Source organism: Limanda limanda, chromosome 7 (genome assembly GCF_963576545.1).
Source record: "Limanda limanda chromosome 7, fLimLim1.1, whole genome shotgun sequence".
NCBI lineage: Eukaryota > Metazoa > Chordata > Actinopteri > Pleuronectiformes > Pleuronectidae > Limanda > Limanda limanda.
In genome coordinates this window covers 26120082-26143742 of record NC_083642.1, presented here as the reverse complement: position 1 = coordinate 26143742, position 23661 = coordinate 26120082, and the positions used below count along the sequence as shown (strand labels likewise).

The 23661-nt window shown below is 41.6% G+C and overlaps 1 protein-coding gene across 3 annotated transcripts in view; it reads left to right on the top strand.

Annotated features, from left to right (window-relative positions):
* slco4a1 (solute carrier organic anion transporter family, member 4A1) overlaps positions 1 to 21678 on the top strand; it is a 33292-nt gene extending 11614 nt beyond the window's left edge. For all 3 annotated transcript variants that reach the window (XM_061074327.1, XM_061074328.1, XM_061074329.1), the window contains 11 exons: positions 3562 to 4736; positions 6246 to 6336; positions 6534 to 6655; positions 7298 to 7409; positions 8467 to 8621; positions 12572 to 12842; positions 13163 to 13325; positions 14607 to 14782; positions 17922 to 17986; positions 18814 to 18962; positions 20320 to 21678. In XM_061074327.1, the coding sequence (XP_060930310.1) occupies positions 3899 to 4736; positions 6246 to 6336; positions 6534 to 6655; positions 7298 to 7409; positions 8467 to 8621; positions 12572 to 12842; positions 13163 to 13325; positions 14607 to 14782; positions 17922 to 17986; positions 18814 to 18962; positions 20320 to 20490 (2313 nt within the window). In that variant the 5' untranslated portion in view covers positions 3562 to 3898 and the 3' untranslated portion in view covers positions 20491 to 21678. The remainder of the gene's footprint in view (positions 1 to 3561; positions 4737 to 6245; positions 6337 to 6533; positions 6656 to 7297; positions 7410 to 8466; positions 8622 to 12571; positions 12843 to 13162; positions 13326 to 14606; positions 14783 to 17921; positions 17987 to 18813; positions 18963 to 20319) is intronic.
* Positions 21679 to 23661: the final 1983 nt, after the last annotated feature.

Below are 23661 nucleotides of genomic sequence, written 5' to 3'. Positions count from 1 at the left end.
CAGGGGGGGGATGTTAAAACACACATGTAGTTTGAGTGAGATGGAACCATGAACACGGAAGTTACAGTAATTTCTTGTTTCACGGCGAGTTGATGAACTTTGATGCCACGCCGTTTATATGGCGTTTGACGAAAAGTCACAGTAATCTTACATCTTCATTATTAATGCCTTGAGACCCATTTGATACAGTTTGACATGGTTGAGGTCAGTTGATGAGGAGGAATAAATCCAAGTGTAAGACATGCAAAAAACAAGACATTTCCTGTTGCCACTGGCGCTGTGATATAAAGTCATGATTTCTGTGTAGATGTCATCAGGCCGGGACTCTTGCCTTATGTGTGTAGTTTGGACCCGATTGGACCAAATATGTCTGAGGTACAGAACCTCGAGTTTTGATGGCGTTTAATCAAACTTTGACGCCACGCCACGGTCACACGGTGTGACGAAAAGTAGATTTTTTAAGTCAGTTTTTTTCTCCATCTTGTTGTGATGACACTCATCTAAATTTGAAGTTGATTTGATGAAAGCCCTGGGACAGGTACGTCAAAGCAAAAATGGCCAAAATGGCCACTAAATCCAAAATGGCGGGCTTCTTGTTGCGTTTTTCATAATGCCCCATGAGACTTTTTTTCATGATTTGTCACATAACACCTCTGGCCCGATTTTGGTGAAAATCGGTTACGTGGAAACTTAGGGGCTGGGTTCCAGGGGGCGCTGTTGAGCCATTTTGCCACGCCCATTTCCAAATACTCCACAATACGTACATTTTCACCACTTACTAATTTACTGCAAAGTTTAGAAACTTTTTGAGCATGTTAAAGCCCTCAAAAAGCCCATCCTTTTGCCGGAAAAATAATAATAATCCTTACAGATTCAATAGGGCCTCTCACCATTCGGTGCTCGGGCCCTAATAAGTCATCAAAGAAGTCAAAGTCAGATAAAACAGGATATGAGACAGAAACAAGTATACACAATGAGGTTTCACCAGGATGGAAAATTACTGAGGAGAAAGTTTCAGAATGACGCCAAAGTCTCCAGTTTTCTGTTGAACAGGTAATTTACAACATCAATATAAATGAAATCTGTTGTTTGACCTGAAATACAATGTTTGTTGGTATAGTAACATTAGCATTGTTACAGATGGATTCATATTGTTAACTATTCATGCCTAAGATCACCGTTGTAATTGTTGTGACATCCTAGATTTAATTATTTTAATTTAGTTTGTTTAGTGAACTTCCCACCACATCATGGTATCACTTATTTTCTTAACATGCTTTTACAGCTTTCTGACCCTAATACACATCAGAATTGGTCCAGATACAAGTAAGGAGAATAAAGGAAATGGTTTTTTTTGTCTTTCTAGTGGAATACAAACCCTGTAAGTGAACACTGGATACAAATTTAAAATATTATATTAATAAGAATCCCAACTGTTTTCCACAGGACCACTAATCCATGCAGCTTTTGATGTGGAATGATCCAGAGGTCACCATTTGTCCTTTATGGCAAAGCTGAATCATGGCGCTGCTCGGGCACACCAACATGTGTAAAAAAAATCTGTTTATGTATGTAATATATATTCAAAATAAATACAGCAAATCCGGTTAATGTCCTGTGGTGGCAATTTTACCATTTGGGCATTGATTTATGGAAGGAACCACATTGATGTATAGAAATATGAACAAATGGATTCCCTTACATATCAGGGTGTTGCTCAAGCAACTGATGTTATATGACTTCCTCACTCACATGGTCACCTAACAAAGACTTTGTCACTCACAGGGTCACCTAACAATGACTTTGTGACTCACAGGGTCACCTAACAATGAAGTCACATGACAGGGGATGTGAGTGGGTTGTAAAACATTGATAAGAGATCTTTGAATACAGATGTTTCACTCAAGGGGCCTGAGACAGAGTAGAAGACAGGATACTGGTCACCTATTTCTAATTGTAGGAGCCATATTAACCTTTGTTATCTTTCTTTATTAGCCATGCATGTGTGTGTGTGTGTGAGAGTGACACTGTGTCTTTAGGTGTTTTTACCCCACCTACAGGACACCTGAACTGAACCTGAGAGGCGGAGGGTGGAGCCAAAGGGAAAGGCTTAAAGAGCCAGCCAAGAGAGCATCTGGGCGTGGCTGAGGAAGGCAACACTTTTTTGACCATTTTTTGTGACGTTCAATGTGCTCTACGAGAGACTCTTTAGTTTAATGTATTTAGTTTGTTTTAAGCAAATTGTAAACCACCTTTTTTCTACAATAAATGGTCAAAGGGACCAACCGGACAAACCTCTACTCCTCATCTTTTATACATGCGTCAGGATCAAACCCAACTCAGCCACCAGTAGCAGTTAAATAGAAATATCTGCTACACTAATGATCAAAGAGGTTAATCGATAACATGTGTTCCTCTCCAGGAGGAACTTGGAAATGTATAAAAGTGCTGTGTCTCTTGTTTGTCATTGCTCATTGTATGAAATCTTTGCCATGGTTTTGTACGGTGATGCCCATCTGCAGATGCCTATCTGCAGATGTAGAATTAAACTTCCAGAAAGAACAATTGTAATGACTTGTGCTTGACTGTTGAGAAATTTCCATGACATGTCCCTTTTATTTTTTGCACTTTTCATTTCAGTGTAAACTCAATAGAACAAATATTTATGGTGGGTAATAAAAATATAGTAATAGAATAAGATCAAATATGTGTTGTATCCTTGATGATGTATATGCAGGTGTGTGTGAATGTGTCTAGGTAGACAGGTAGACTCACACATTGTCAGGATTCTGACCACAGCATTTCCTCTGACTGTCTGAAAGATGTGTCCCTTCAGTTCATAGTTCATAAGAACACTGTGGCACTCCAGCAGAAGGTGGGTCACCATGTCTGCCGCTGTCAGCCCCTGTGCTGCTCCACACTCATCTCTTCAATAAGTGTCTGAAAACAAACAGATAAGGCTTTATTCTTAGCTCTATATTGTGTTGGTTATATGATAATTTCAGTTATTAGGTGTTGTTATGTTTTTTATCCCACATATGTAAAACAATAGCAAAATATTCCTACATACGAAATACACAGGTCAAATTTGTAAAAATATTGATCTATAGACTCCTCATCTCTGGAGAGAAGACAGCTCGGTGATATCGTCCAGCAGTGCCTTCCTAGCTCTCCTCTCGCTCAGGACAGGAGGGGAGAGAGAGGAACACTCAGTTTTCTCCAATTTTACAAACTTAACCTTTAAGAAGCAGAATCATGCAAAAACTTGACATGACCTATTACCTTGGAACTTGGTGGAAGGACGCATGAGGCTGTATGGATCAGGGAAGAACTCATTCCATTTTGGTCGGGATCAGGATCAAGGGGAAATATAGGGGACTGGTATTTATGAGTGATTGCAATGTGGTGCAGATCCAAATAAGATATGGGTCCCCTGGATTTTATTGTGTGCTCTCTGAGTGCCATCCTAATTTACTAACGGAACTGCCAAAGCTTATGTGTCTTATATAAGGTGATTGGTCCATATCCCTTTAATTTTCTCTCTGTCTTTGTTCTTTTTAGGATTATGAAGTACAACTTTTCACACCTGTACAACCATGTTCAGATAAACAGAAGCACCTGAAGAGCCTTCAGAAATACTCAGCCGCACTGTGGACTCGTGGATTACACCATACCAGCAAAGAATAGATCCATAGATTCAGAGAGAAGCCCGGCAGAGTCCTGACCACCGGATATTCAGCCTGATTCAGCTGATTCAGCTTGACCTTTTTTATGTTTTTTATGTATACAATTTTTTTAATATTTTTTTTACATATTACTCTGTCTAGCCCGTTCAAAGGCCTTCCGTGTGTATCTTCCATCTTTGCCACTGGACTCTCACACTGCCTTCACAAGGGCAATGCCAATCTTGTTAAATGCCGACGCTTCCTTTAGTTCCAAGCAGGAGCTCCTGGACCAACAGGACTGCCCTTTCAGCGGGGGTCCCTCTCTGGACACCCCCAGTCCATTGGATTCCCAGACAGGCAGCCCCATAGGCTCAGGCCCCAGCAGCCCCAGAGCTGATGGTCCAATCCGGCCCGATATTTTTACTGGGGTTTCTACAGACCCCGGGCAGCTATATGGGGTGGAAGCCAAACCATATGCAGAGACTCCCATGGGATTAAAGCCTAACTCCACTGACGTGGATCAGCTGTGTGGCTGGGGGTCTCTGACACCCAAAGCTATTCAAGTTTTCAACACCTCTCGTTGGGTCCTGATTTTCCTCTGTGCTGCAAGTTTCCTCCAGGGGATGATAGTCAACGGCTTTATTAACACAGTGATCACAACAATTGAGAAGAGATTTGACATGCACAGCTACCAGTCTGGCCTCATCGCCAGCTCCTACGACATTGCTGCATGCATTTGTCTGGCCTTCGTCAGTTACTTTGGTGGGACGGGGCACAAGCCTCGCTGGCTGGGATGGGGGGTGCTGATCATGGCACTGGGTTCCCTGGTGTTTTCCCTACCTCACTTCACTACACCTCCCTACGAGGTCAGTGTGCTCGAACAAGCAGGAATGTGTTCTGCCAACCGTACCAGCCCTTGCCAGGACAAGCAGGGGGGAGGATTGTCCAATTACCGGTTTGTGTTCATGCTAAGCCAGTTTCTACACGGAGTGGGAGCTACACCTCTCTACACGTTAGGGGTCACATACCTGGATGAGAACGTCCACTCCAACTATGCACCTGTGTATATAGGTGAGTGACATGAGTAATGCATTCAGCAGAGCATGTTTCCATTGGATTGTTTATACCAAATGTTTTAAAGCATAACTAAGAAAATGAATGACTGGCCTAAATCCCTTTTCACCCCTTAGCCCTAAATCCCTTTCGTTTTGCGTGTTCACGTGTAGGGGACTGCTGTCCCAATACCTGTTGGGAAAGAGGGGGAGGGCCAAGGGGGAGGGCAGAGGGGGAGGGCAAAGGGGTAGGACTCTAAAGGCCTCGAAACAGCGATCTTTCAGACCCTCACCTTAAACGAAGGTGTACCAAGAATACCTTGAGAATCACCAGCAAACTGGGAGAGACCCACAAATGTAGTATGTTATCCATTAATAAGGATTACAAAATTACGATAATTATTGTAGTATTTTGGTTTAATATAATTTCAATGTATTATGGTCATTTAAAAAAAGCATGCTAGCAAACTTCTTTTTGCATGATAATCCCGTATTTGTACATAATGTCATGTCTGCATTAGCATAGATGTTATTTGGATATTATAGGTTCGTCACTTTAGTAACTGCAAACAGAACATCTGTTTATTTAAGATCTCAACAATGTTATTACAATGGCATCCCCGGTAAACTACGTCACGTCGTATCGACGATTACTGATTATGTGTCTGCTTTTCATAACGATTACTGATGATGTAACGGCTTCTTAAAGGGCTGTCCCAATTCGTAGGGGAGGAATTCAACGATTACCCCTTGTGACTCTGTTTCAAGTGGCAAGGCAACCCTCGAAAACAAGGGGTAGGGCCAAGGGGTGAAATGGGATTGGGCCTTGAATAAAGTTATTTTTCACTTAAATGTAGTAATCTTGTTCTTCTTTGGCTCCCGCTTTTTCCTTTGTGTACATATCTTGTGTATGTTTGTATTTTTTTTATCTGCTGCAAAATGCAGAGGATGGTTTTCTCATTTTAAAAAGAGAAATAACTATTTGAAAGAATCTGATTTTCAAATCGCAAGAGTCATTATAATTATTACTTACATATTTAACTGTTTATAAAAGCTGTTGCAAGTGAACATTTTATTTGTGACAGAAATTACAACTGTCTCAGGCAGTGTGTGCTCATAGACACAGAGGAAAAGCTGCTGACTGTCTCCTTTACCCTCACCAACACAGTGCCATTTTTTGTAGTTTTGCCATCACCTGTAATTTCTCTTTTTTACATGTCATCATGACTCATATTCACACATCAGCATTCTCTCTCAACAGCTGTAGTTCAAAACATTCCTAAGCGCTTTGCCCTGTTTGCCCATTTCAAATAGCTGCACAGTACAGTGTGACTGAAGGGAAATCTTACACCAAAACTCACAAACTGAGTTTCTCACTGCAATCCACTATTTTTTTCATGAAACATCAACTTTGTAGATACAGAGTGCAAAGACCAATGGGTCTTTCCTGTAGGACAAATAACAGGAAACAGGGAGTATGCAGTGACTGTAAGGACACACCTCTTTCTGTTGCTCTCGCTCTTTACAGGAATCTTTTACACTGCGGGCATCTTGGGTCCTGCTGCGGGCTATCTGCTGGGAGGTTACTTCCTGAATATCTACGAAGAGATCCATCTATTGTGAGTCTGCTGTTAATCGCAGATTCAAATAGAAAAGCACTAGAAGTGCTGATGAGATACAGAGTAAAATAATAAAAAATAATATAAAAAAAACTATTAAATAAATAGGTAATACATTTTTTTTAATCAACTGTTCAGGAATAAATATGTGAATAATTTATTGTGTAAATGATATTATATATATATAATAATTACAGGACTGAGATGACTCCAGAAAACCCTCTGTGGGTCGGGGCTTGGTGGATCGGCTTCCTTGCAGGAGGAGCAGCAGGTGTACTGGTAGCTTTCCCTATCCTAGGCTACCCACGTCAGCTACCAGGTACCACTCCTTTCACCCCCCATTGTACAAACACACCCACACACTCCCTTTCTCTTTCACTTTCTTACAGTGAAGTAAAGACGCATAAGAGCAGTCATATTAATGAGTTTCTCTCCTATCTTTATCTTTATAGAGTGCAGTCTTCTTATTTTGAGAGAATTATTTACTAATTTCACATTCAGATTTTGTTTACGTCTTCACTCAAACTTCAACTTTCCCTCACTTATATGCACAGATTTGCTCTGCTCCAGCTCAGAACTGTTTGTCTGCTCTCAGGTAAACTGTCTCTGGACTAAATTTCCTGTGCGTCAGTTTGAGTACTTCTCATCCCACGCTGCTTGTGCCCATTTGCCAAACTTCTACTCTCAGACATTTTTGTGAAATGACCTTAGAATTCCCCACCCAACATGATCTCATGATATGAGTGCACAGTTTCCAACAGTTTTGAGCAGGAGCAGAGCAAATTTACTCATGGGCTGGGGCTTTTTCAGGGAGAGGACAGAGTTTTCAGTAAACACCTTACAGAAACTGAACATGTTACAAAGAAGCAATGCTCCCAAAATGAAAGACCTTGTGAATAAATAAAGGAAATAAACTGTCCAGTTTCAACTTATCATTAATTTACTCTGACTCTTCCTGCAGGCGCTCAGGAGTACATGGCAATGCGGGTGTCTGAGGCCCACCAGCTTAAGGACGGAAGCAACAACACAGCATCAGACCCTCAGTTTGGCAAATCAGTCAAAGACATGCCAAGGTAGTAGACTTACCTCCATAACAAAAGGGCAGTAGAGGAGGTGTTATGGGTGTAGTGTAGATGGGTTGGAGAATCAGCCTTTTTGTGCCATTAATAATATAAAAAAATAACAGAAATAGAGCCAAAATTATAGATTTGACTGAGTTACAACTGCGATCAGATCTTAATTACTGCTCCTTCCACTGATACCACTGCTCCTCATGTCAGTAAATGCGCCAAGCTACAATAAATAACCTCCTGTGCTTTGGATAAAGCGTCAGGTCAATGAAATGTAATGTTATGTCTATTCTTCACATCAATTCAAATACCAAAGGAAACATTTGTCACCTTCTCCGTCAGGCATGTCAGTGTCAGCTTACTACAGCGTTTACTATGAGCTCAGCACCCACAGTGTGATGTCATCTCTTAAGCACTGGGGACTACAGCCCATAATCACGGCACATTGTGCAACATAATGATGATTTATCTTTGGATCTTGTGATCTATTAGAAACGTCTCATGGCTGTTGAGATTAGAGGGGACTAGTGTGGCAGAATTCTGGAGATACAAGAGGCTGGAAACAACAAAGTTATCTACGTGTATTTAATAAGGGGCTTTCTGCAGAAAGGATCAACACAGGGAGTCCCAAAGAACTCAGAGTGAAGATGCAGAACAGTCAGATACAAGGGTCTTATATACCAGGGGATAGGGCTGTCTCTCTGATTCAATCAAGACAGGTTCCATGGGTGGGGGAAGGACAGGAAACTAAACATAACAGCTGATTCACATGTGTTTCCTGAGCTGATAAGAAGAGATACACTCCTTCCTTTGGTGGGTAATCAAGTCGCCAAAGGTCTCACTGTATTGACGTCATAAACAGTTCCGACCATAAAACAGCTCAAGTCATCAAAGTCTCTTGAGAAGGCTTCAAACACTTACTGTCCAAATACAAAATACTTTTTCAACCTTGCTTAGTTAATTTTCTACTACACTAGTTTAATTAAAAAGGAAGTAAAAGTTCATTCAGTGGTGGTGCTCAGTGCTGCCTCTTACCGTCTCTCACTCTCTCCCTCCACAGATCGGTGCTGCTGCTCTTAAAGAATCCAACTTTCCTGTTTCTTTGCTTGGCTGGAGCCACTGAGGCCATCATCATCACTGGCATGTCCACCTTTAGTCCAAAGTTCTTGGAGTCTCAGCTCAGTCTCAGTGCATCAGAGGCTGCTACATTGTTTGGTAAGTGACAGATAAAGACGTAAAATCAAGTGTAAACCTTCAATCAGAGAACCTCAGACTATTGAAAACCAATCTGTCCCCTTTGAGATGTTGGCGGCATCAAACCTGTATTAGCATAATTAGCTGTTGCATTTGTTGTAAGGTTTTTGGGTTGGTTCAATCATTTATTTTTATTCCAGAAAATGATTTTGGTCACAAGTTGCTGGAGGCATTATGTTTCTAGGCTGAAGCCCGCCTAAAATGTTCTTCAGCCCCCCCAAATAATTTTTGGGATTTAAAAAAAAAAAAAATTTAATTTTTTTTTTTTTTAAATTAAACTATTGTTTTACACATGGACAAGTTATTTATAACTCTAACATGCTACATATGTGAGTGCGTTTCTGCTTTGTATGTTTTCTCCCACTTAAAGGGCACCTATTATGAAAATGCCACTTTTGTAGTGCTTCTACACGTTATTTTGGGTATCTGGCATGTCTACCGTCCCAAAAACTCTGGAAAAAAACAACCCCCGCGATTTGTTGTGTTTCAACTATGTCAGAAGCTATGTGCGAGAGTGCGTCCAATGGGATTATTGGTCTGATGTACGTCACACGCCCAAAACCCACTCCCCCATAGATCTATCCCACCAATAGATGGAACCACCAAAGATTTAAGAACCACCCACTTTATTCCATGGTGTCCGGCCAGCCGCCATTGCATTCTTGCAAGCCTTAGAAACACCTGGATAAGCAAACTAGCAGCATGAAACCACTGAGAGGCTCAGGGCTGGGCTGCACAAATTCTCACAAAGCTGTTCATGTGACTCCAGCTTCAGAAGACAGAGCTAACCAGCCAGGGAGCTGGGTGAAAGGCGGAGGAAACAGAGCCTGCGGTTGGGGTGAGTTACCTGCCACAGCTCCCTCCTCAGCCCGGGATCGCACGGGGGCTGCTGGCTCCATGTCAGCTGCTCGCTTCTGGTGGATGTGTTTGTTTACGCCGGGGAGCTCCGCCGGCCGGAGTTCCGACCGGACCTCCGCTCCGCGCTCCGGCTCGCACTAGCTGCCTCCACTAGCTGCCTCGCACCACCGTAGCCCGGAGCCATCGCGTAGCCCGGAGCCCGGCGCAACCACCGGAGCCCGGCAGCCACCACCGGAGCCCGGAGCCCGGCAGCGCGAACCCGGAGCCGGGAGACACCGCGAGCTGTTGGTGTTTTTTCCAGGTAGGAGCTGCGGAGCTTCGGAGCTGTGTTGATGCTCGGGACTATGTGCCTCTGTTACCTCAGCTGGCTGTGACTTGTTGGTGTCAGTGTGTGTTTACGGGTAGCAGCAGCAGCTAACGCTGGCTTCTGTGTGTGTGTTTTGCCCCGGTAGAAGCAGCATGAATAAATAGAAACAGCTGTTTGTCGGGATCTAACGCTAGTCCGGGGACGTCCCGGTGTTGGGGACCGTGTCTCTGCCGCTGTGGCCACTTAGATGCTTTACGTGTATCAGCAGGGAGCTAACGGTAGCTAGCTGCTAGTTTGTGTTTAGAGCTCCAGCACTTTCTGGAATGGTTGCTTGTGAACGTATTTACAGCAGTATTGCATGTGGCCCCCCACCCGGGAAGCATCGGACTGGGAGGTGGGGGGAGAGATCCCAGGGTCCGGAGTGGAGGAGCAATGCTCTCGGAGTCTTGCTTGTGTGTGTGTGTGTGTGTGTGTGGCGTCCCGAGCATGCAGCACGTTTACATAGAAAACAATGCACTCGGAGGCTAACCCGACTCGTAGCTTCTGTGTGTGTCTGTCTTTGTTAGAAACTAGCACCGGAACGTGTTCAAGGAACCCCCCCCCCCGGTCTCCGGTTGCATTGTACCGGTGCCGGGGGCTCGCTCAGCGCCCGGGTGGCGAAGCGGAGGAGGAGGAGGGGGGGGGAGAGAGCTGTGCATTATAACTTTTGTGGCTCTTACAGATTTGCTCCACGCACCCCGACCGGTGCCGGTCACCAGCAGCTCGTTGCCGCCTCCGTCGCTTGCTTTATAATAGACTCATACCCGGGGTTTTAAGTGCATTTTGCCGCAAAAGTTGCAGCAGTGTTAGCTTCCAAAGCTAGCCCCCACATCCCTTTGCCTGTGTGTGTGTGTGTGTCTGTGTGTGTGCGTGTGTCTGTGTCTATCTGTGTGTGTGTCTGTGTGTGTGCGTGTGTCTGTGTATATATGCCCTGTATGAATAAATATACACATACAATTAAATACTGTATACACACATATCTAATGCATGTATTTAAATAAATGTACATCCTTATCAGAAGGTGTTGTAGTTTTAAAATTGTAGCTTCAATGAAGAAACACAACAAACAAATACAGAAATATATGTGTAGGACAGTGACTTAAAATTATTTTAACAACCTTAAATATGCTAAGGAGAGATTTAAGACGTGAAAGTGGATGTGTGTGTGTGTGTGTGATTGACAGGGGGGGCGGGGTGGTGAGAGGGGGGCGGGGCGAGGAGACTCAAAACAGGTCAATCTGAAGAGGGCTGTTTTAGACAGGGTAAAATGGCTGCTGTTTTAAATGATTCTTGTGGTATTTTGACCAAAAAATGTTACAGACATTTCATTAAGACCCCAAGGAACCATATCAACTTGTGGTAAAATGGGCATAATAGGTCTCCTTTAAAATTACAATCCAACAGGCTCTCATCATACTTAACAATAAAAGACAGGGCACTAGGACCTTGGGGAGTCTGCATTGCTGCTGCACTGGCTTTCTCACTCTGCCAAGTAACGTCTCTCATCAAGACAGCAGGATTACAGCCAAGGAGTTTAGCTCGATGCACAGAGTGAACTTGTAAGTACAGGTAGTTACAGAATGTGGCTATCTGTAGTTGTTAACGATTGTTACCTGCTTAAATTTAGGTTGACTTGAGGCAAAGGGAAATATTGTAATGAGCTATGTTAACACTAAGCTAGCTAGCTAGCTATTTTGTTAGAAAATGTCTCCAGTGAGCAAGAGTGTGAACGAGCAAATTTGAAATGTAAGAAATAACTATCGACAGCTCTCTATTCTTTGCATTAATATCTATCTCTAGTATTTTAAAACAATAATATCAGTGCCTATAGAATGTTTTTGTGTATAATCAGTTAATGCTAGTGAAAACTAAATGTCATAGTGTCCCTCATAACGCTATTGTACCGGTATATCATCCAATTCATTGACCAGATGGATATTAGAAGATATCACACTCTTTCTGATTGAACCAATCTATGAACTGTCTGAAACAATGGATATCCGCAGCCCCAAATGAGCCCAAAAAAATTTGGCAAATATTCAGCATCCTTAGGGGCTAAGCCCCCCCTTTCTTTCAATCCTAGAAACGCCCCTGTTTCTATTAAATACCTTGATGGAATTTCTTCAAATTTGGTTGAACCGTTTAGTGGGTTTGTTCATTGATGATGACATTTTAGATCTTGGTGGTTAATAGTCAAAGTCACTTTGGCTCAAAACATCTTAGGAGCTCCTCAAGCTAATTTCCTCAAATTGGGTAAAAACTTTCACTTTGACTCCAAATCTTGTACAGATGTACTCTTCCAATCAAGGCTTAATTGATTTGATTTTGGTTGGAGAAGGGTCAAGTTCAGGATGGGCATACAAAACGTGTTTTTGTCCTCTTGGAATATCACGTCTGCCTTCAGGGAATTTCTTTAACATTTATATCAGTTGTGACTTGGACTCAGAGATGAACTGAACAGATTTCAAAGTCAAGGTCATGATGACCTCATATGATTCTTAAATGTTTTATGTAGAGTGAAACTGCACTGGCAGGGTGGTAACTGTAGTTCCTATACAACATGTGCTGGATCCATTGAATCCCATTATTATGAAATTCATTTTTTTTTTACTTCAAGTTTTTCGTAATTCTTAATTCTTCATATTCTGACCTATGAGTGAGACAGTAGCCTGACAGCGTGGGTCTTTATTCTCTTTCCAATCTCCAGGATACATGGTGGTACCAGCAGGAGGTGGTGGCACCTTCCTGGGCGGCTACATCGTGAAAAGGCTGAAGCTGCGTTGTAGAGGTATCATTCACTTCTGTATTATGTGCACAGTGACCAGCCTGCTCACCGTCTTCGTCTTTCTCATCCACTGCCCAAACGTGCCGATGGCTGGTGTCACTGCACCGTACCATTTTGGTCTCATGGAGCAACACCAACTGGACCAGTACGAACACCTGTATGACAAACCCAGCAACCTGCACCATAGGAACAGGTGAACAGTGTTTATTTACGTAAATCCTTTAACCCAATTGATGTAAAGAGTAATCATAGGTTTCATTTAATTTACCAAGATGTCCTGATGTAGTTTAACTCATTCCCACTTTTACACTAGTGACTTCAGAAGATATTTATTATCACAGAGCAAAAATGAGAAATCATTCACAAGCAAATTCATACCGACTAATGACTTGTTTGCCCTCTCTACCTGTTTGTATTGTCTGTGTGTTTGCATCTGTCTCTCTCATGCTTATTCTGTTTTGATCCCTTCTTCACCCTTGTCACTTCTGTCTGTCCTTCCCTTCATGTCTGAAGCTCTTCTACCGAGGAGGACCTGACGGTGGGCTGTAATGCAGACTGTGGCTGTGTCAGAGAGCTGTATGACCCTGTGTGTGGGGCAGACGGTGTGATGTATTACTCCCCTTGCCACGCTGGCTGCAGCTCCATCAACCACACCCAACACTCCACTGGCAGACAGGTACAGTACTCACAGTGCTCTTGTCATTTTACTTCTGAGGATCTAAGACAGTTTGGGCAACTTCAAACAGCCAACAAGGGAAAATATAAAGTTGTATATCGTTGTTGTTTTTGCAGTTGTTAATGGACAGTGACACTTCGACAAATTGGGGACACCTTGGCATAGCAGTGTCCCAGTTTTGCTCATATTCAGGATGACGCTCCTAACAATTATAAATCACCAGGGGCCTCATTTATACCTTTTAACCAATGCGTACAAACATTTTAGAGACAGAAAAGTGGTGATGCAGACGTGAGGAGGTGAATTGAAGAAGATTATTGATCCACTTCATCATTAACATCGAAACCAACGGTGTTAGTTGTGCTCCTGCTACATAACTGCTCCATAAGAATCTACAATATAAAACAACTAAAGTAAATTATAGTAAAATAGCAAAAAATAACAGTTACAGAACCAATTGATTAATAGTTGTTTTAATAACATATTCTATAACACTGTGCCTGTATCACGAGTGTGACTGTAGTTTTCATATATTATATAAACTTCCATTTCCAAATTAGGACATAGATAACAGCATTAGCAACGCGCTACCACTTAGCGCGTCAGTGCTGTGGCCACTAAAAACTCTGTCTTTCTTCACCTTCCTTCACAATAACGCTTTACTTCTTCTTCTCATCGCTTGATGCCATGATTCAATATAAAAGGCGATATGGTCAGTAGAATAACTTAATAATCATGAGATGATTTGCATTGGCAATTTATGATTGATTGTGAGTGTGTAGAGGATGGACTTTGAGGCAGATCCACATACACATGTTGCCAGGTGGAGTGTGATTTATAAAAGGAAAATTGCCTTCAATATATTTTTGCATACGCCCATTTTGGGCTTTTGTGCGAACTTAGACTTTAAGTATGAATCTTAAGCAATGTTTTATAAATGAGGCCCCTGATGATTATTGACATCATTGTGTGTATTATTCTTACACTGCAGTGCGACACTGTGCCACACAGTAAGTGGTGAACAAAATATTCAGTACGTTTACTTAAGTACTCTGCATATGTACAATACATAATATTATAATGATATTAATATATATTATCTACAAATACGAGTGCAGCATCCAATTGCCCAGTTGCATCAATTAGACCAATGATTTCACATCTTGTTAAATAACATATTCTGTCAGCAACCCGTAAAAAACTTCACTACTAAACAAGAAGCTTTCAGCCACTGTTTAGAGGAGGTGCCTGTATATCTGCTCATGGTGTGTGTGTTTTCAGGTGTATTCTGGATGTAGCTGTGTGGTGGGGAACGCGTCCTGGGGCAAGGCAGGCTCTGCTCTGGCAGGGAAGTGTGGCAGCTCCTGCCACTACATGCCGGTTCTCCTGTCCTTCATTTTCCTCATTATCTTCTTTACGTTCCTCTGTAGCATCCCAGCGCTCACCGCAACACTCAGGTAGTTGGCCATTTTGAAATAATTAAAAAAGACGGTGTCTGAGGTGTCAATTCTGGTTGTAGCCTGCATAGTAAGATTAATTAAAAAATTACCTCTCTTTCAGGGAATTTTTGTTATTACTCATTAAAACCAATTTTAATAATGTTGAAGAAGATTGCTCATGATCACACTGAGGCTGAATTGCAGTGGAAAGGTTTGTTAATTCCAGAAAGAACTTCATCTCTTATACTCCTTGATAACAATATTGCTGACCTGTGCAGACGTGTATTGACTTTCCCGAGTGCACGCTACATTTCCAGTCTCACTTAGTGTGTACGTGTATAATCTCTCTGTCGAGCCAATTGTGTGTGCACTTTTCCAAGTGTCTTGTGTTGACAGGGCTAACTGGGAGTTTATCCCGTACTGCAGCCAAGTTTGCACTTTGGCAATGGGTCCTACCCTTTAGTTTGTTTCTCCCATTTTTCAGACATTTTTTTATTGTCTGTTTTCTTTGATGGATATCTTATTTCCGGGACAACTAATGGTGTACCCATATTGTCGCAGTATTCATGAATTTAGATGATCATTTTTTGGATAATTTGACAATTACAGCTTTTATTAATTTGAGCAAGTCTTGTGATTTAAATATTTTGACTACAGGCTGTTTTAGATTTAAACCCAGGTTACTGTGGGTTAATGTGATTTCACAATGCACTGATGAATTACAATTTCGATCTTTTTCCTTAGTTGTGCACACAAGGTTTAACAACACAAACAACACAGGATGATACAAAGCAAGGGCAGTACTATGTTTTTCTATCTTTTATAATAAAAAACTCTTATAGCACTATATCTTGGGCATATAGTGTGTATCATTTAATTGTTTTACACTTTAATACAACTGCAGCTCCTTGTCTTGTTCTGACCAGCAATGCATACTCTGTCTCAGCAATGCACCACGCCCTGTTACCGGCTCTCAATGTCACACAGTGCAATCTCCCCCAAACTTATAATACAACCTCTTCAAATTCACTTGAAAGGGCGCTATACTCACAAAATACAAATATAAAATGAACACAACTGCCCTGTCAATCGACCTTTAATATAAAGCTTGCAGCCAACACTGACTTTATGAGTCCCAATGACACAGACCACAAACAGCAGTCTCAACCTGGAATCCAACACTTTCACAGTCCCAGGCAGAACAATGCAAAATTAATGCATTCCTCAGCCACACCCAATGGTGATCTGCTCAACAAAACAGTGCTCCAAACAAAAGATATCAAAACCAATACACGCAATCACAAACTTTGTCAACATTTAAAGCAGAATTTGATGTTACAAATCAACAAACTCAGCATCAAGTGTTACAGTTCAGCAAAAACTCTTGAACAAACCACAGTGCACAGAAAATGACAAAATCCAGCAATTTCAAATGTTTGTATAACCGGAAGGACATTCAAACACCAGTATATTATTTTCGTCATGACAATTTTGATTGTAATTTTAAAACATTTAACATATATTAAATGTTTTCAGTTGTGATTATACTGATTATAGTGGTTATAATTTTCATTTACTGTTTTTAATATTATGAACTGCTTATTGAAACTAAAAACCTTTGACCAGTCACAGCACGCTACTATTGATAATGGGGAGGGAGTGATTATTCAACATTGACCACCTGTGCACAATCCAACTCGTCTCCCTGGCACTGTTGCCAAAGCCACATCCCCCCTCTCTCCCTCCTGCAGCCAACGCTGAGCAATGTCGGCCCCTATCAGTACAGATGCAGTCAGGCTTTATCTCACTCAAAAGTGACTTGGCTTCCGGGCTGGAAACAGGGGCACTTTTTCACTCATGTGCTTATAATCTTATGTCAACCCAAGCTTGAATTTGGTATTGCCCTCTTGGCATAAACTTAAACTCATTAAGTCTACCTAACTCTACTTACAAACTTTATCAGGTCAGATTCACTTTACAGGACACAAAGGAGACTCCCCTCTTTTTTTATTTTTTTGTAGTGCCTCTTGCCCCTCTTGGGAAACATTTTTTGTGGGTGGACCCCCCTGCAAGCCTCTCTCAGTTATCAATCAATTTAATATCATGTATCTTTTTATTAAACTAAATATGATGGTTATTTTCTGGATAGTGTTAGATGCTGCTCACTGCTCCTGGGTCTAGGTGTGACTGTGAGTCTAACATGTTTTGCCGGCCGCCTTACAGTCTTGACCCAGCCCAAGACGCAGACTCTCTGCCATTTGTGGGTGCATGTCAGCACACGTCAACACACATCAGCAATACTTTTATCATGGAGTATAAGAGATGTAGTCCTCACTGGAGTAAAGTGACCTTTCCACTGCAATTCAGCCTTGAACTTGCATGAAATGGCACCAACCAAAGCTAGCGGGTCATCTCACCAGCGAGTGGTCAGCCTCACGTATCACTACAAACCACATCCAGACACAGCTCCTGGAGAAGACAGTGACAGAACAGGCGAATATTCGCAGGTTGTGTTTACTCGCGTTACTGCATGGGGAATGACACAGATCAAAGCTTGAGATCAAGTTTGCCAAAGGAAGCAAATGTTTTATTTGCACAGATTGGAACTGAATGGGAGGAAGATTCCCCACTGCTACATTTGCATGGGTGTGACCGTCCCCTTACTCACACTAGTAGCACGAGTAAACACAAATGTTTCTGCGGCCAAGCAGCTAAAGTATGTACCCGTATCTGGGATATTTGGGCTTCATTAAGTACAGTGGGAGGAAGTGGACACGTATCGTTCATCTTTATTTACAGTCTTGAGCTTGATCCACAGACACTGATTATATCTCCAGATTTACGTAACATAATGATGATGGAACACTGAGGGATTTCCTGCCAAATGGGAGGCCTGGGTTTAATCTCAGGGCAATGCCGCCCTTTATTTATGCAGGATAAAAAATACCTCGCTGTAAATAAAGGCTATCAAGGAGTGGTGAGAGATGGGTAAAACAGTTGATCTCGTATAACAACATTTCATGAGTGACCTAGTGTCTGTTGTAGTAAGAGGCAGGGAGACTTAGGGTGTTACTGTCAGGACAAAGTGTCAAACTGTATTGTAATGGAGTCTGAAGTACAGTGTGCTTACATGTCTGACCAACACTGTGCTGTGTAGGTGTGTACCAGACAGCCAGAGATCCTTTGCACTTGGCATCCAGTGGATTCTTATGCGTGTATTTGGTAAGTAAACTTGTGAGGGTTGAGTTAAATTTACAGGCAAAGTGCTAAAAGGAGACATATGATGGTTTTTCAGTTTTCAGAGTCAAAAAGGCTTAAAGAGGTTTGAGCCTGAAACCAGATCAACCAACAACGAAATAAATCCTGACCATAAAAGATTTGCTTTTAGAAAGATATATTAGAAAATGGAAGCATGTTTGAAATAAAAACTCATGAATTTCACAGTTTTTCCGTGAAATCAAAGAGACATTGCTAATACAGCCATGGATTGGTAGTATAGTACTTCTGATGTAAATAATACAACACAAAATGCAGTTGATGAAATCATACATACATACTTGGGTCTCCTACAGAAGAATATAACATTGCTTCATTATCTTGAAGATTGTAGTAAGTTTATCTTGGATGGTTAGGTTATTATGGCTGATACTCAAAATCTCTACTCAGAAAGCGAATGGGATTTTGACTTCCCGAACCACGCTGTTGAGCTCTGTGGGTTTGAAAAGGTCTGCAAATTCCGCCGAATTGTGATGTAACTTGATTTCAAAATAACCCCACATTGACATACACTGTCCCGTCTCCTAACAATGCCAAGTTCAGCGAGAGTGGAGGCCGACATTTCCCAAAACTGCTGAAAGGGGTGGACCAATCACACCACAGTGGGACAGCTTGCCAATCACAGCAGACTGAGCTTTATCATAAGGGGGGCATTAAAGAGACAGTAGTAACCCATATGAAAGCCATGAACCTGAAAATGAGCATAACATGCCTCTTTTAACCTACTTCACACTTGTGCAAAGATTACCCAAACTATGTTTCTCTCTTCACAGGGAGTATTCCAGGACCCATAGCATTTGGCTCAGTGATTGACATCTCCTGCTTACTGTGGCAGGATCAGTGCGGTGAGCGGGGCTCCTGCTACATCTATCAGAACTCAGCCATGAGCCTGTACATACTGGGAGCTGGTATTGGCTGTAAGGTAATGCTTTATTGCCTCTGCCAAGGAGGTTATGTTTTAATGGCTGTTTGTTACGCGAAAAACTACAGAATTACGCAAAAACGACTAAAATGATTTTCTTGAAATTTTGTGGATGGGTGTTGCATGACCCAAGTAAAAACTCAAAACATTTTTGGAGCAGATCCAGATCCTTGGACTTTAACTTTAACTTTAACATGGTAAGATAGGACCTGGGCGGAGCTATGAACTCTCAGAGCAATTGTCTGCATCATGTACTGTGGCCGCTTATTCAGTCCTAGTAAATTGATTTTGGATATTTGAAAATGGTTAGATAATATGTAACTTTTCTGCGTTCTCGGCACAGAATGTATTCCCAGAGTTGTGTACTTACATTTTCCTAAATGTTTCCAGCAATTTTTTCAAATCTTGAAAAACCCATGATGTCTGTCTGTAGCATCGGAATGGACATCTTATCCAGGTTTAAGCCAGATTTTAAACGTGACACTGCAAAAAAATTCTGCTGACAGATGATTGAGTAGAGACTCACTTTAAAAACTAACTTTTCAGGCTGTTCCCCATCGGGATTTTCTGAGACAACTCCTGGCTGCTAAACAGTTGATTGTCCCCTATGTCCATTTTTGCATCAAAAACTTGAGGCAATGTTTTTGACTCATTTCTTAAAAAAGAAAGAGCAGAACGCTCTGTCGGCTAAACTGGGTTTGTAAAAAACGTTAGACTCTAACTCTGTTAAAAAAGATGCACTATGAACAGATTTGGAAAAAGTAGTTGTGTCTTGCCTCTGGCTTCAGACAGATATACTTTTCTATCCTCTCATCTCACTCTCAAAAAAGGGGATCGATGTTTTCCATAAATTAATCCGAGCATCAGTTTATGTGCTTAAATCAGAGGTCTTCATCCGGGGACGGCGACCCCTAGGGGTCTGCGGAAGTACTGCAGGGGGGGGGGGTCGCAAATTTTTTGGTTGATTAGACAATTTTTTAATTTATTATTTCAACCGATATTTTTTCAAGAATTTAAATGTCTGTAAATACACATTAACATGAATCCAACATTTTGTAGTGAACGGATAAATGGAGGCAGAAGACGTTATCCTTCAGTCAGCAATGCACACATTCAGCGACACACAGGAGCTCTCTCAAGCTGGGCACCGATTCACTCACAGCATGAGACTGCACAATAACAGTGTAGCTATGTTTTTACATGGCACTAGGCCCAGTTTAATATAAAATACAATTTTATACAATATATATAGTAGGTCTGAAAAACATTGAAGACCCCTGGCTTAAATCGTTAAAGGCCATTGTGTTTCTGTGTATTTTATCTCCTCACAAATATCATCTGTCACTGTCTTTGTCAGGTTTTGGGGACAATCGTCTTTGTGTTAGCCAGCGTCCTGTACAAGGCTCCTACTGAGTCGCCTCAAAGCAGCTGTGAGAGCACCTACCACAGAGCAGCAGACACGAGCGAGCAGCCAATCAAAGACCTGCCTGAAGACGCGGTCATCGTCAACCTGCACACCAGGTTATGATGTTGGACGAGCCTTAACCACTGAGTTGCAATTGTGTGTGCTTTTGTTGGTCTGTGTATTCATACTTTTATCTTTGTGAGGAATGATTTGACCATAGGAACTTACAGGACATTTTAGGGAAGTGAGGATGTTTTGGATGATTGTCAAAGCATTGGGTTGTTTGACGGTTAAGACTTGGTTTTAGATGTAGAATTAGAGTAAGTGTCAGGATTGGGGTTAGGAATTTAGTTGTGATGGTTAAGGGTAGGCCAAGGGCTAGAGACTTTCTGATGTGAATGCATGTCCTCACAAGGACATAAGTGTTAGTGTGTTGCTACATAAGCACACAACGACATTTTGCCAATGTAGCCTTTGTTTGTGTGTGTGTGTGTGTGTGTGTGTGTGTGTGTGTGTTTGTGTGTGTGTTTGTGTGTTGGTGCTGCTTAATGCAAAGTGTGTGGATGTGTGTGTCAGCGGTCATGGGGTGCTTCATTTACACCAATAGCCTTTTCTCAGCCATAATGACACTAACCCCAACATGCACACACATGTAATCACACAAATGGACAAAAAACAGACACACAAACCACAAACAGCTTCAGAATGTGTTTGTGCTAACACAGACACACAAACACACACTCACACACCTTAACCATCACAACTTAATGCCTAAATCACTACCATATCCTAAACCTGATCCAAATTCAAACTCTCACCCTAAAACCAAGTCTAAACGTTTACACACCCCATTGAAAGTAGGTCAGAGAGTGAGGACCAGACAAAATGTCAGGTTCTAGGCTCAAAATGTTCGTCAAAAAGATATCTGTACACACGGACAGCTTTATGCAGCTAACTTGACTTGCATTGAATTAAATTCATTCGTTAGCCCTAACCAAAACCTTAACCAGGACATGTGAAAAGGTTTTGCCTTTTTGTCCCTATGAGGTCTACTGTTCCCGTTTATGTTGGTGAGTGATTATACACACAGAGACGCTACTTCAATGATTTCCAACAGGCCTCTTCCTTGGAACAAAAGTCTGCTGTGACTGCATGTGTGTGCATGTGTGTGTATCTGACTGTTCGGAGCAGTGCCACACAATTTGTCATGTCCTAGGAAGCATTTCCACACACACACACTCACCGGCCACTTTATTAGGCACACCTGTTCAATTGCTTGTTCATAAAATAAATAAAATGGGGGGGGGGGGGGCAGCTACTCAACTAACAATTGAGTAGCATTTTAATGACACTTACTTATAGCACTTTTTTAGTTTTGCTTTATTTTTGAAGAAGTTGCACTTTCTTGATTCTTGTTGTTCTGGGTTTGTACCCTCGGGGTTGAATGCACTTATAGTAAGTCGCTTTGGATAAAAGCGTCAGCTAAATGAAATGTAATGTTATGTAATGGATAAAAGGGGATTTAGGAGACTTTGAATGTGGCATCGTTGTTGGTGCGAGACAGGCTTGGCACACAGATAAAGCCATGGTCTACTATATATTGTGCCAGACCCACAGGCAAGTTATAAGGAAGCCAAATAATTTTCCTATTATTTCCTATTTAAAGCCAAGAGTATCTAAAGACAGTTATTCGAATAATGTGAACATATTGGTCAAGGCACATTAGCACAAATATATTTTGAATTGGAAAAGCACTGTATTTTTGATAGATACTTGATTTCATGTTTGGAGATATGATGGAGGGGTTTAAAGAGGCTTTCAATAAAGTGACATCAATTGCCTTATACATAAAAAAATGTTTTATGTAATTCTTGTTTTCACCTTATCAAGCTATTGACATAAGTGTGATGTCTATTTATTTTTACTTATATTATCTCACCTAAAGATACTGAGAAAATAATGTGCTTTGTACATTGAGTGACACCAGCTCCAGTAAAGAGATCAGAGACTTAGACGACTTCCACATGAACTTAAGTGAACATCTGTTTATAATAACAAAAAACAAAACAAAAAACTTCTCAGAAATTGTTCACAACTCAAATGAAGCAAAGACTCTCAAATTCTGTTTGTCCACCACTTCCACACAGGAAACCTTGTAGTCCTTTTAGAACTGAAACGTGAAAATGAAAGGTTCTATGAGTATAGTGGTTTCCTCTTCCTCCTGGCGATCATACAACCACAGTTGTTGGAGAGTTGTGATGCAATCCTCCCTGTCCAGTCCAATGAGACTGGGGAGGGAGACCCCGCCGCAAAAAGGTCTGGGTTTGACACCGTTTATTAAAGCAACACTATAAATCAAAGGTTCCGTCGAGCAGATAACTGCACATGTAGAACCACGATTACAGACTAAAGCATGCAAATTTAACTTAGTCAAGCTAACTTAAGCTTTATTTGTGTACAAAAGGGTGCTTTTGCTAACGTTCAGTGGGATTACTTATATGCTAACAGTGCTGCAATAATTTAACATTAGTTGGTAATTTTAAATGTATCACTGCTCTGGTCTAACGCGACTTTTACGTAGTAAATTATTCACAATGTCAGTGATACCTAGCTACTTCCATTGTTGATGGTTTCTGCAGAGGTGGTGCTGTAAATCCAGCATGTCAGTCCAGTCTAAGTTAGGAAGGAAACAAGGAAACAGGAGGCACATGGCCAATGTGGGTGGAGTCAAAGTTGACGGGTGGAGTCAAAGTTTGACTCCACCCGTGTTGAGCACCACCCCGAATTGCACACTGCAGTCAGAAACTTCTCATATATCTACACATACATTTTTGTTTTTGCCAGTTTAGTAGCAACGGCTTTAGTGCTTCAATAGAAATTACATCACTGCACTTTGAACACAAAATAGAGGCCTGCTAACACTCGCATTTTATACGCTAAATTTATGGAATAAAATCAAAACCCCGGTTTTGATTTTAAGGGGCAATGTTTCTACAACTGTAGAAACGGTGCATCCAGACATCTTGTCTGTTTGCACTTCTGCTGTTTAAGTGCTCTGATTCGTTGAATCCAGATGCATTTTGATCTGAGACAGTTGATGTCACAGCTTGAAAATCAATTGTAAAGCAGAACCATCTGCAAATGGGATTTGGTCCGAGGATGCCAGGCCAAAAGTAGACCTCACAAAGACAAAGGCGCTTGACAGAATCTAGTGAAACCCTTCTCTACCTGAGTGATAACTGTTACAACAAACAAACACTAGCCAGCCGTCACATAGAACCTGTGTGTCAGTTC